Source organism: Piliocolobus tephrosceles, chromosome 14 (assembly GCF_002776525.5).
Source record: "Piliocolobus tephrosceles isolate RC106 chromosome 14, ASM277652v3, whole genome shotgun sequence".
NCBI classification, from domain to species: Eukaryota; Metazoa; Chordata; class Mammalia; order Primates; family Cercopithecidae; genus Piliocolobus; species Piliocolobus tephrosceles.
This window is the reverse complement of record NC_045447.1, coordinates 41679529-41693139: the sequence shown is the minus strand read 5'-3', so window position 1 is coordinate 41693139 and position 13611 is coordinate 41679529. Positions and strand designations below refer to the sequence as shown.

The 13611-nt window shown below is 41.7% G+C and overlaps 1 protein-coding gene across 3 annotated transcripts in view; it reads left to right on the top strand.

The window, feature by feature from the left end:
• The window catches only part of TDRD7 (tudor domain containing 7), an 80732-nt gene that overhangs the window by 43268 nt on the left and 23853 nt on the right, over positions 1-13611 (top strand). For 2 of the 3 annotated variants that reach the window (XM_023203133.3, XM_023203134.3), the window contains 3 exons: positions 2854-3440; positions 7258-7444; positions 12933-13044. In XM_023203133.3, the coding sequence (XP_023058901.1) occupies positions 2854-3440; positions 7258-7444; positions 12933-13044 (886 nt within the window). Of the gene's footprint in view, positions 1-1310; positions 2280-2853; positions 3441-7257; positions 7445-12932; positions 13045-13611 lie in introns of those variants that run through there. The other variant, XM_031934020.1, reaches the window with a different exon arrangement.

Genomic DNA, 13611 nt, shown 5'->3' with positions numbered 1-13611 from the left:
CCAACCATAATGAGACACCATCTCATGCCAGTCAGAATGGCAGTTATTAAAAAGTCAGGAAACAATGCTGGTGAGACTGTGGAGAAATAGGAACACTTTTACACTGTTGGTAGGAATGAAAATTAGTTCAACCATTGTGGAAGACATTATGGCAGCGATTCCTCAAAGATCTAGAATCAGAAATACATTTGACTCAGCAATTCCATTACTGGGTATATACCCAAAGGAATATAAATCATTCTACTATATAAAGACACACACACACATACACACATATATATATTTTTTGAGAAAGAGTCTCACACTGTCACCTGGGCTGGCATGCAGTGGCATGATCTCAGCTCATTGCAACCTCCGCCTCCCGGGTTCAAGTGATTCTCTTGCATCAGCCTCCCAAGTAGTTGGGATTACAGGCACCTGCCACCACACCCAGCTAATATTTTGCATTTTTAGTGGAGACGAGATTTCACTATGTTGGTCAGGCTGGTCTTGAACTCCTGACCTTATGATCTGCCTGCCTTGGCCTCCCGAAGTGCTGGGATTACAGGCGTGAGCCACTGCGCCTGGCCACAAAGTATGTTTATTGCAGTGCTCTTTACAATAGCAAAGACATGGAACCAACTGAAATGCCCATCAGTGATAGACTGGATAAAGAAAATGTGGTGCATACACACTATGGAATACTGTGCAGCGATAGAAAGGAATGAGATCATGTCCTTTGCGGGGACATGGATGAAACTGGAAGCCATCATCCTCAGCAAACTAACACGGGAGCAGAAAACCAAACACCACATGTTCACACTCCTAAGTGGGAGTTGAACATTGAGAACACATGGATACAGAGAGGGGAACAACACATACCAGGGCCTGTTGGGGGTAGTGGTTGAGGGGAGGGAAGTTAGAGGGCAGGTTGATAGGTGTAGCAAACCACTATGGCAAATGTATACCTGTGTAACCACGTTCTGCACATTTATCCCATTTTTTTAAGAAGAAAAAAAGATTATAATGAACCTGTATAATGGAGTAGACTATACCATTTAGGTTTGTGTAAGTACACGCTATGATGTTTGCACAACAAACGGACGACACGTTTCTGAGAATGTATTCCCATCATTAAGTGATGCATGACTGACTACACTAATTGGGATTCTATATGACAAGTTAATCACTCACTTATAATGCTGTTTTCTTTTTCCATTGACTCCAAAAGTGTGCGTTTCAAACCTCTGGATACCTAATCTGTATTCTTCTGTCTTATTGAGTGTCATAAAGCACAGCAAAGATTGGCGTTTTAAGATTTCAGATTTTAAAACATGGGTCTCTAGAGAGTAGACTAACCATCAAGAGAAAGATGAGGAATGCTCCAACTATTTGTGTCCCTATGGCTTAAAATAAGGGACATGAACTGTGCCAATCATATAACATGCCGTTTAGAGGGATCACAGACTGCCAGCAGGAGACCATCACAGATTACAGGAGGTGCCATAAGACCTCTACTTTCAGTGATGCTTTAGGCTTTCCAGGTGTAGAACTTTTCCTCAGTCCTCAAAATTTAAGCATACATTGGCAAAGGAATGAAGAGGAGAGCGAAGTAAAAAGTCAGTGTTCTTTACTAATAAACTCCCTAACCAGCATACTTTAATACTCTGTTTTTCTGGGTGGACCGTGATTCCTGTAAACTTGTAATTATTACCCTAAGGATTTAAATTGCAGCTAAAGAGTAGGTAAAATAGGATCTGACAAAATAGAAACATTTTGGAAGGCAGGGAATTTTAACCTCAGTCTAATGGTCTCGTACAGGGTTCAAGAAACTGCTTTTGTAAAGGTCCATGGTAAATGTGTAGGCTCTGCAGGCCAAGAGCTGCGACTGAGAGATGCAGTCCATCACAGTTATTCACCTGTGCCACTGTAGAGCAAAAGCAGCCAGAGAGAATATGTAAATAAAGGAGCATGACTATGTTCCAATAAAACTTTATGTATATTGAGTTTCATATAATTTTTACAAGTTATGAAATAATTCTTTGGATTTTTTTTGAGCATTTGAAAATATAAAAATCATTCTTTAGCTCATAAGCCATGAACTGCATTGGGCCATGCTCTAATAGTAGAGCTGACCCCTGCTCTAGTAGTAGAAGGGCTTAAAACTCAGGGAGAAAAATGATGCCATACGTCAGTTTCTCTTCTCTTTCTTCTCTTACATAAAAATATGTCATCAAGCTGTGCCTCTCAGGAATGGCATGCAAACAAAAATTCAAGATTGGATGATATACAAGTGCCAGGTATTTTTAATATTTATTTGTTAGGGTGACAACACTTGCAGCTCAACCTTCTGCTGTGGTTGTTTTAAAACTGTACTTTATCTCTGGAGCATCTTTTTCTAAATAATGGAAAGCTAAGGGTTTTCTCAGGCTATTGCAGGAAGAAGATGGCACTCCTATTTTGTCTAAATATTTTCTAGTTTTCTTCCCAGTGGTTTATTCCTGACAGTTGTAATACCTTTTCACAACTTATTTTCAGTCAGTTTTGTAAGCTATTGTTTTGGATTCGGCAGAGACAACTAAATGAGAGTACGCGTTGCAGGGCAGAGCACTCGTGATTTTCTAGGGCAGCTGGAGTCTCGATGCCGCACAAGTGAATTTAATACTCTTTTATTTTCCTGTTTATTTCTGAAATGTGGCCGTGTTATTTGCAGGTGAAGATAATGCATTAAATTCCTAGCAATTGAAAAGAGTAAAATGTACACTTGATTAATTTGAAAACAGCATGACTCTCAAATTTAAAATACATTAATGTGCTTGTGGGTTGTTTATAGTCACTGAAATATCTGTCATTTGCTTTATTTAAAAATTTTAGGTGGAGAAACCTTGCAGTGGTGGCCAAGATTTACTTCTTTATCCAGCTAAGAGAAAGCAGCTTTTGAGAAGTGAACTGGACACTGAGAAAGTACCTCCATCCCCACTACCTGCTCCCAAACAAACGCCACCATTGAAAGGGTGTCCAACAGTTGTGGCAGGAGACTTTAAAGAAAAAGTGGCAGAGCTGCTGGTGAAATACACAAGTGGCCTTTGGGCCAGTGCACTCCCAAAAGCATTTGAGGAAATGTACAAAGTGAAATTCCCTGAGGATGCCTTAAAAAATCTTTCCTCACTTTCTGATGTATGCACCATAGACTACATTTCTGGAAATCCTCAGAAGGCCATTCTCTATGCTAAACTTCCATTGCCCACTGACAAAATCCAAACGGATGCAGGGCAAGCACATGGTGATCATGATATCAAGGCTATGGTTGAACAAGAGTATTTGCAGATAGAAGAAAACATTGCTGAAAGCGCTAATACCTTTATGGAGGACATAACAGTTCCTCCTTTAATGATTCCAACTGAAGCATCACCATCTGTGTTGGTGGTTGAACTGAGCAACACAAATGAAGTGGTTATCAGGCAAGTTTCATTTTCTAATTCTTTAGGATTCTGATATACTGTTGTCACTTGACTATTCTTCACATGGATGCTGAGGGTTAAAGGAAAAATAATATATTCTTAGTTCTGTAGAGTTATAGTGAGGCTTAATAATGTATTAATATTTGTTAAATGTTCAAAATATACAACTATCCTAAGATTACTAATAACTTTAAAAATTGGAATGATAATATGAACTTGAAAAAAGATTTATGTCAAAAACATGATGGTAACTATATTATGTCAAAAGCAATACCTAGTTCGCAGAAAAAGCAAGTGCCCCACACACTACGTAATACTATTTAATCTGGGGCTATGTAGTATTTCCTAAAAGTAAAAATAGCTCAGAGCTGCTTTCCTTGTATAATACATCAAATTAGACCTTGGACCCAAAGGGGATCTGTTGTTTGAGTCTTTCAGTATTGTTGCTTGAGAGGAGGCATCATTGCCTAAGTAGCTGACAGTAACTAGAATAACAAAAAGCAGTCCAGCTCCAGGCACCTGTCTTGGACTTTTGGAGAAAATGCAGAATACATGGAAAATATAGAAAGACTATAATTTACAGTCTCCATTTGGGAAAAAGAATGGGAACCTATGTAGCTGAACCCCTGGAGGCACCAGTCCAGGGTGTGGCCATGGCTGGGCAGATCAGAAAAATGCTGAAGCAAACAGAATCTGGGCTCCTTCAACCAAATGGTCCTTTGATTTGGGCTGTCACTCCTCCAGAGACCCTAACTGGAATGGAAAGGCCCAAAGAAGAACCACAAAAAATAATCAGAATCCTTCAATGAAAGAAGAGCTCAAAAATTTAAAGCTCTTCCATTTGAACAAATGAAATCTGAGGAGATAATAAAGTGAACCTAGTATCTTCAGATGCTCAAACTAGAAGAACCTCCAGAAAGTTTAGAGAGGATAAAGCTTTTATTCTAAGATGTGTGGCCTGAAGATATAAATAGGTTGCTGAGGGTTAGAGGTCCCAATATGTTTCACTATTGTATTGAAGGAAAGGGACAGATATTGAAGGCCACGTTGCCACCTTTCACCATTTGACTATACTATAAAGAAACTTCCATGGCAGGATCCTTTGGTATCTGTTAACCAGTAATTGTTGGTGCCATAGTCAGAGACCAAGCACCAGGCCGTACCAATCACATGGTTTCTGTTGTTCACACCAAGGTTTGTCAGGAGTCTGGATTAGTTCTAGGACTTTAGTAGAAGGGTTCTAATCTATTCCAGGATGATTGTATCCAGGGTCTTCAGATTATTTAAATACCTTTTCCCAGTAGGAATTTAAATCCCGGTGTCAGCATTTTATGTGTTCAGCAGAGTGGCTGGCAACCAGCAAGCAAGATGGGTAATGTCTGCCATTAGGCTGACCCTAGGTTATTGGTTTCTGCCCTCCCCACAAGACTTTGCAAACCTCCACCAGACTGAACCCTGTTCTGTACCCTCATCTTCACCCAGGCAGGCAGTAGGCACTGGAAGCTGAATCTCTGGCTCATTAGCGCCTGGAGGGTACTGTGGCAGAACCCTCATCTCAAATATGGGAATCCCTTGTCTCAAAAATTAACTTTGTAAAACTTCATATTTAGGGCATCCCTAAACTGACCTATCCATCATTCTTTTCCCCCCTTGCTCAGGTAATTTGAGGATAATATATGACCTCATTCTCGTCATTACTCACTCTCATACACCTGTATTGTCAGTCCTGCACTCTGCCTCATCCAACACCCTCCCTCTTCCCCCTATCTGTGCAGCCCTCCTTCTCTCCTGGCTGCTTAAGAGAAGAGAAGCTGCCTGCAGATCCCTAGCCATTTCTCATCACCATCCTCCCCTCTGGCAGGAGCCTGTGTTTGGCAGACCACCATGCCAGGGCTGCAGCCCAGGCCTCTGCCAGTTGAGCACCCAGGGCTATGTAGCAGAGCTAGGGGGAGGCCCAGGGAGACTCTAGGTCCCAGCAAATGGGCACTTGGGTGCAGTTGCAGACCTTCTGGAGGACTTCAGAGCCAAGAGTGCGACTGCATTCCAGGCAATGCCTTAGTATTTGCAAAGCTGAATACATTTAAATGATGGTAGCTGGCTCAGTGGCACATACACATCCTCCCAACTACTCAGCAGACTGAGGTGGGAGGATTGCTTGAGCCCAGGAGTCCAACCTAGGTAGCATAGCGGTGAAACCCTGTCTCAAAAAAAAAAAAAAAAAAATTAAATTTAAACTATAAGAGTATGGCAAAGCTTCTGCAGCTATTTCTGAAGCCAATAATATGCACATAATATTTCATTTTAAAATAACCATTGCACATGGTTTCCATTTTGTGTAGGACTTTCTGAGGTGTTTTTTCCCCCCCTTGTAATGAATAGCTTGACTATGGCATCTTCTGCCCTGCTGATAATTACCAAGAATACATAGAAATAGTCCTAAAGGAACCATTTCTTAGAGCTGTACAGGCCCACTTGGAGCCTGGGTAAAACCTGGAACAATACAAAGAACAAGATTCTTGTGGCATCTCCCCCGTCTCCTGGGCCAAGTGATGCTGGTGCTGTTAAGAGTATAGCCTTCCAGCTAAAAAGGCCTTGATCCTATGACTGGAACAGCTTCTGTTACATGACCCAAACTTGATATGCCAGGTTTTACACCCTAGAAGGAGACCCTGGATGAAATCATCTCTGAGGACTAAAGCGCAAGAAAACAGTAGCCTGTTTTGATAACATGAACTGGAACAAGGTGACCACAGTTGTCAACAGTAGAAAATTGCAGAAGGAAATAAGGACACAATCCTGAAAAATAAATATTTCTCAACAAGCATACAATTTTAGAGATATTTGACTAGAATATGGTACCTCTTTTAAGGGTATCAGAAGTCAACATTTTGTTGTAATGTGTTCAAATTCTTTAATAAGTTTGGAGGGGGTGTCACATTGTTGTGTTTAGTGTACTTAAAGCTTTGTTTTTTCTCTAGTAAAATTTCATTGCGGTTTCAAAGCTTGACCCAGCCCTTGTCAGGGCAAAACTGTGTTCTAGATTCTCTTCTTAGTAATCTGTAAAGATTTCCAGCAGCCTTAGTCAAGATCCAGCGTCGACCCTCGCTTCTCTGGCCTCCAGGCCTCCCTTGGTGTCTCCATTTTCCGTGTCTCCTCCTCTCTCCCCTTCCTGACTCTTTTCTCAGCTTTGTCCTTCCTGAGGACACTATCACTGCTTCCTGTTATGCCCTCTCATTGTCTGGATTGCTCCATGTTTTTTTGTTGTGGGATATGTTGGACGAAACGTTTGCTGTGTTGTTTGGTGTGTGTTTTGTGCGATCTCCATTATCCCTTATCTGAGAGGGTGAGAGGGAGTCTCACTCTATCGTCCAGGCTGGAGTGCAGTGGTGTGATCTTAGCTCGCTGCAACCTGCAACCTCCACATCCCGGGTTCAAGCAAATCTCCTGCCTCAGCCTCCCCAGTAGCTGGGACTACAGGCACCTGCCTCCATACCAGCTAATTTTTGTATTTTTAGTAGAGATGGGATTTCACCATATTGGCCAGGCTGGTCTCAAACTCCTGACCTTGTAATCCACCCGCCTCGGCCTCCCAAAGTGCTGGGATTACAGGTGTGAGCCACTGTGCCCAGCCCCCTTATCATCTTTTTCAAGAGATAAGTATTTCACTGAATACAGGTTCTCCTCCCTGTTGATGTAAGCAAGTCTGAGGCTGGAACCAAAGACAGCAGCAGAGAAAACAGAAGGACATAAACAAATTCCTATTGCTTTTCTTCTTCTAGGTTACTTCATTTGCGTTCTCTTCTTTTAACTGATTCAGGTATGTGGGCAAAGACTATTCTGCTGCTCAGGAATTAATGGAAGATGAGATGAAGGAATATTACAGTAAGAATCCTAAGGTCATACCAGTCCAGGCTGTGAATGTTGGGCAGTTGCTGGCCGTAAATGCCGAGGAGGACACCTGGTTACGAGCACAGGTCATCTCAACAGAAGAGAACAAAATAAAGGCAAGCACTGTTTACTTTGTCATAGCATTATGGATACAAATACCTTATTATTTTCCAAATGTAAATATTTTTTACATTTTTCAAATTTAAATGTTGTATCCTATAACTATATGTAGTTTTCAATGGAAGTTGAAAAGATAATATCTGTAAAAGGTTATCCCTGTCAACCTTTAAATTTGTGGTAGTCATATTATCTCAAGAGTTTTAATTAAGAAAAATAAATTCCCCATGGGAGTATTCATAACCCATTATCCAATCAGGGAAGGGTACTTCCTATTCCCAGGGGATGTATAATGAATATTGACCAGAACTCTGTGGGCTTCTTATCAAGGCCAGTACTTTGGAGTGAGGGAAGCCATACACACCAAAGGAGACAATTCTTCTTCTCCCTATTCTGTAGCCAAGACACAGGTCCTTCTCCACAGCTGCTCCCGGCATAGTCTTCTCCACCCTCTTGAAAAGGCCAGTGGGCCCGTTTGCCATTCTCTTCCATCAGCACACTCTCCTGGGCTTGACTCCATTCGTGGATATCAGCCTCTGCCCTTTGCCTCTTCATACTGTCAGTGCAGAGACCAAGAAGCACAGTTTCCCTGAGGGTAGTGTCTCAGGGCCTTGGAACACCCAAATAACATACAGAGAAATTATGTATTAGCTCCATGTGCTGTGTGGTCAGTTGTACTAGTGTATTTTTAATGTGTCACTTCTTTCTATCTGGGTGGAAGCTGTATGTCTATTTGGAATTTATCCTTTGAATCATGGGCCTGCTACTTGATAGAGAATTTGGAGGGAGAAAAAGTCTTTTCTTTCTCAAGTGTTAAGATGTCTCCCTTCCCTAAAGGAAAACGCTTTTTAAGACTTGGGTTCATTTCTGTCCTTCATGATGGGAAGGACACTGTGTAGAAGGGTGATCCTTGTTCCCCACTTCTATAGTCCCTTGTATTTATACAGAGCACTCTTAGACTGTGAGGGGAATGTATCTAAGATCTTTTGGTTTTCTCTAGATTTTGCAAGCAGGGAAATATGTTTCTATTTCTGCAGCCTCTGTTCTATAATAGAAAACCTTATTCCGTGTGCCACTATCAGCTGCCATCTGGTAATCCTATATGTGTCATTGAGTGCAAATGACCAGTCCCTGAACCCAGGCTTAAGTACCTCAGTTACTGGCCACTGAACCCCCCGCTACAAGTGGGAGTTAGGAGGTCAGAAAGGGATACTGCTGTTTCTTAGCAGATTGCTCAATAGAAGAGGCCCTGACCCTCTCCAGAAGTAAGCTCACCCAACCACCCACTCACCCTTTCCCATCTGCAGAGGCATTTAGGAAATTTCCTAGCTGAATCTACAGAGGCACGAATTCTGAGTAATTTGACTGACTTTAAAAATCTGAAAATTGGAAAATAGTTTGCCAGTTTCTTATGAACACTTACCATATGACCCCTAAGGCCCACAAGGTGTCTTGTACATACATGAGTGTTGTAGCATTATTATTAATAGCCCCAAACTGGACACAGCCCAAATGTTCACCAACAGGTGAATCATAAAAACAAATTGTAGTTTATTCATATAGTGGAACACTGTTCAACAATACAAAGGAATTAACTACAGATATAAACAGTTTCATGGACAAACCTCACAGATTTTGTGCTGAGCAAAAGAAGTCAGGCACAAGAGAGTAATGCGTATGATTTCGTGTAAATGATGTCTAAGAGCAGGTAAAATTCATCTACAGTGATAGAAATCAGATCAATGGTTGCCTGGGACAGGAGGTGGAGGGGGGCTAATTGCAAAGGGCAAGAGGAAACTTTTGGAGTGGTGTAAATGGTCTATATGTTGATTATTTTGATGATTATATGGATATATACATTGGTCAAAGCCCATCAAACTGTATTGTAAACGGGTATCTTGTATTCAGTATAAATTATACTTAGATAAAGTTTGACACCTGGAAGAAGCTAAGGACCACGATGATCACTGGGCCAATGGAGAACCCAGGACTTGGACACTAGTCCTGAGTCTGCCTGTATCTGGGTGTGTGCCTTTGGTCAAGTCCCTCCATTCCTCTAGGTCTCTAGTTGATAGGAGATAACTATCCCTAAACGTTCCTAGATAAACTATTTCCTGGCCATTTCACTCCCCTGGCCCTTAGGAAGTTCAACAAAAGCTAAGCTATTTTCAGGCACAGAGATTTCTTATGAAGAGAAGAATCATACGTAAATCCTAGTGACACATTAACAGTGGAACAGTATTTACAATAAATAATGCAGATATTCCACAAGGATATCTCCCAGTCTGAAGTCTATAGGGCAGTCACTTTCTTCCCTCCCTCCCTCCCCTCTACTTCGGGAATTCAAGCTCTCATGTCAGATAGAACTGAGTCTCAGCTCTGCCATTTCTAGCTGCGTGGCCTTGGGAAAGTTATTTAACTTCCCTGATTGCTTATCTGTAAAATCAGATACTCTCATCATGTTGTATCTGCCTGATACACTTTTTCACTTTTTCCTGGAGCCAAGAACAAAACATACAAGTCCTTGTTCTCAAGAAGCTTACATTCTAGTGAGAAAAGAGCAATGACAAGCATACAGTAAACACACAAAACAATTTTAGTACAATGAAGGAAATAACCAAGGCACTATGATAGAAAATAACTCTGAAGCAAGAGATAGGCAGAGTGATGTTTAGATGCTTCAGAAATCATTCTAGGACTGTTGTTGGGAATGGATTGTAGGGCACAGAAGGAAAGTAATACTGGTTAGGTGGCTGTTGTAATAGCCAGCTACCTTGTAACCTGGATTAGTGAAGATGGTGGTAGTGGAAGAGATTCAGGATATATTTGGAGATAGAACTGACAGGATACTAACTTGTTGGAAGTGGATGGTAAGCAGAAGAGAAGATTCAAGATAGCTACTGGGTTTGGGGCTTGAGCAATTGGATATTGGTGCCATTTGTTGAAATTGGGACGTCAGAAAAACCATTGTGGAGAACAATTGAGAATTTCATAGGACCTGCTAGGTTTGAGAATAGCTATCAGATGTCACATGGATGAGTTTGGAGCTCAGGGAGCAGTTAGGACTGGAGATGTGTCAGGTTGGGAAGCATCAGCATATAGGTGCCGTGTGAAATCACAGGGCGAGGTGAGATCACCTAGAGAGGGAATACACGTAGAGAGGAGGAGGGGCCTGGGACCAGGTCCTGAAACCTTTCAGTATTTACATGGAGGCATAAGGGGAGCAGAGAAGCCCGTAAAGATGGCCGAAGAAGAAAAACCAAGAGAGTGGTGTCACAAAGCCAGAAAAAGAAAGCATCTCATGACGAAGGGAGTGACCAGCCTCGTCATTGCTGCTGAGAATTACGGGCTGGATGCGAAGAATGAAAAAGGTAGCTTGGTATCTTGTGCAGCAGCAAGCTCTTGGGACAGCAGTGATTGTAGCAATCCAGGCCTGAACTTGTTCCCCACATCCCCATGAAGCTGACAGAAACGATTTCTCCCTTTATTTGGAGAAACCCCAGCTACTTAGCACCAGTCTTGCTTCGCTTGAATTGAACTTTGTCTGGTGGTAAGTACTGATTCCCTCCTTGCTTTCCCTGTCAGATCTTTGGTGAGTAGGAGAAACAGGAGATGTGGTCACCCACTGAGGCTGGTGCCAGTTTGGCCTGACCCAGGCCCTTGTCCCAGGGCAGTCTGCTGGGTGATAGGTAGTGCTGGGAGACCTTTGGCCACTTGATGGTGCCAGAGAACCAGAGATGGACTGGGGCCTTATGCCGGGATTACGTGACTACTGACCCTGATCCCAGGACGTTAGAGAGAGAGAGAGGCTACTGAGCCCTCACAGAGCAAAGAACACAGGGCAGGGTGTGGTGAGAGTCATACTGGACAGTGCATGGACGAGTGTTTTATAAACTGCAGTTGCCATACAAACATGTATGATTAAAAACAAGAAAAGAAGCTACAAACAGTTCAGAAACACTTTGAAGCTTTGGAGCAGTTATTCTTTAATCTGTTCTTGTGCTAAGAATATGTTCTGAATTTCCCAGGAGTCATGATTTCACATGCTATGTCCTATTGTCAGACCACGTTATCTCCATTTTGGGCCTGGGAAGAACAGAATCTCAGTTGTAGGTGGCGATAGCTATTAAAGGAAATGAGAGCTGCCTGACTCCTGAGGCCTATGAGAAGCAAAAACAGGTGCTAATTTGGGATTGGAGAAATAGACTTGTGCACTTAAATGGCCAGCTGCCTGACATGCAGCTCTGCCAGTGATCTAGGCCTAAGTCAGTGTTGAGTCAGATGTGGATTCTAAGAGATGATCTTTCTGATACAAGGTAGACAGGCCCCACAGGCCCACTTATCACATGGCCAGGAAATGGAGTTAGTGGTGTATTCTGTTTTTTTCCCTTAGATTCTCTGCTAGGGAGGGTTTTTGTTTCGTGTGTTTAGTACCATGATCTAGGTACTAAGAAGCTGGCCTGTGGACTTTATTTTCGGGGAAGCAGTGAAAGGAGCCTACCTCATGTTACTTGGTATTAAGGCCAAGACTTTGCCCTGGTTTTTGTTGTTGTTTTGTCTGCTTTGTTTCTTTTAATAACCATCATCTGCTTTAATTAGAGATGCATATTAGGTTTTCAACATTTTCCCTTAGATTCTTGGTTATTCTAAACCATATCTTAATGTTTCTAGATTTTTATTTTTCTCAAAAAAAGGCTTTGTGTTTATATAATCCTTTTAAACTGAAGATTCTATAAATATTCTTAAAAATAATATCCAGGCTCTTAACAATCTGTGCTAATGGTGAGGAAAAGTTGTGCAGGTTTCTGCAAACACAGACCTGTGTTCAGCAGACTTAGGGCCTTTTGCTGAGCTGAAAGAAGGCCTAACCCAGCTTCACACCCTTGAAAAAAGTAGGTACACCTGTTTTCCAGTTTAGACTTCCATGCTGTTCAGTAGTGATACCATTACTGTCATTGATGAAGCATCTCGGTCCCTGGAAGCACTGTAGCTGAGAGCAACCATCACAAATGCTGCTTTGAGGATTTAGAATCTGATAGATACCACAAGGATGATGCCTGCCATAGAAACAAACACTGCTGTCCAGGGAACAGGTGGAAATGTGTAACTCAAAAAAGAATAAGCTGATGCAGGCATTATAATGAAAGTACCGAAGGAAAGGGGAGCAGAGTTGGCAGAACCAGGTAGATAGGCTGCTGAGAGACTGGCAACAGCAAGGTGGCGGGGCTGAGCAGTCTTGTTCTTCCCTTTGAAGGGGTAGGGTGAGGTAGAAGACTGGGACCTGGAACCAGGAGCTCTGGTTTCCTTGGTCTCAGCTCCAGTCTTTCTCTTCTGTGGTAAGTCAGGGGCACCTCCCTAGCTTTTTCCAAGTGCCACTGTGCCACTCAGCTTGCTGATTATGGAATAAGATTGAGCCAATCAAGTGTATCAAATGGATTTGTTAAAGAGAGGATAAAGAACTAAACATTGTGTTTTTTTAATCATTAGGTATGCTATGTTGACTATGGTTTCAGTGAAAATGTTGAAAAAAACAAAGCATACAAATTAAACCCGAAGTTTTGTTCACTCTCATTTCAAGCTACAAAATGTAAGCTTGCAGGTAAGAGGAACTTTTTAAAAAACTCTCTCCATTTCAATAGATTATTACCTATTTTTTTTTTTAGGTATATTTGGATGGTTATATATTTGGATGGTTGAATCCTAAAATGGACTAAGTATCTCATGTTATAATATGTTACTTCTTGAAAGGTTTAAATTCATGTCGAATGTGTTCTTTATAAGATACCATTATAAAACGTTATAATGTTTTTATATTTTATGTTATATGTAAAAACATATTATAATTTCTTATAAAAATGTCTATTAGCCATCTTAAAGGGATTTTTCTTGTTCTAACTGCCCTAGTAACAATTGATGGAGGCCCTGCTTCATGACATTTGATCAGTTTCAATACGTTGTTCAGCGTGTTGTGAGGTGACTCTCAGCCCCTTCCCTGCTGAGATGGACTGTGGTGATGCTGTGAGGGTGTGACTGACACACCCTCATATGCCTAAGCATGAGTTTGATCACAGGTCACTTGCAGTTTCTGGCATAGTGGATGTATCATTGTTCTTTTCCTTCCTCCTAAAGGAAACAGAGGAATCCACATGTATGAGAGTGCCGTATA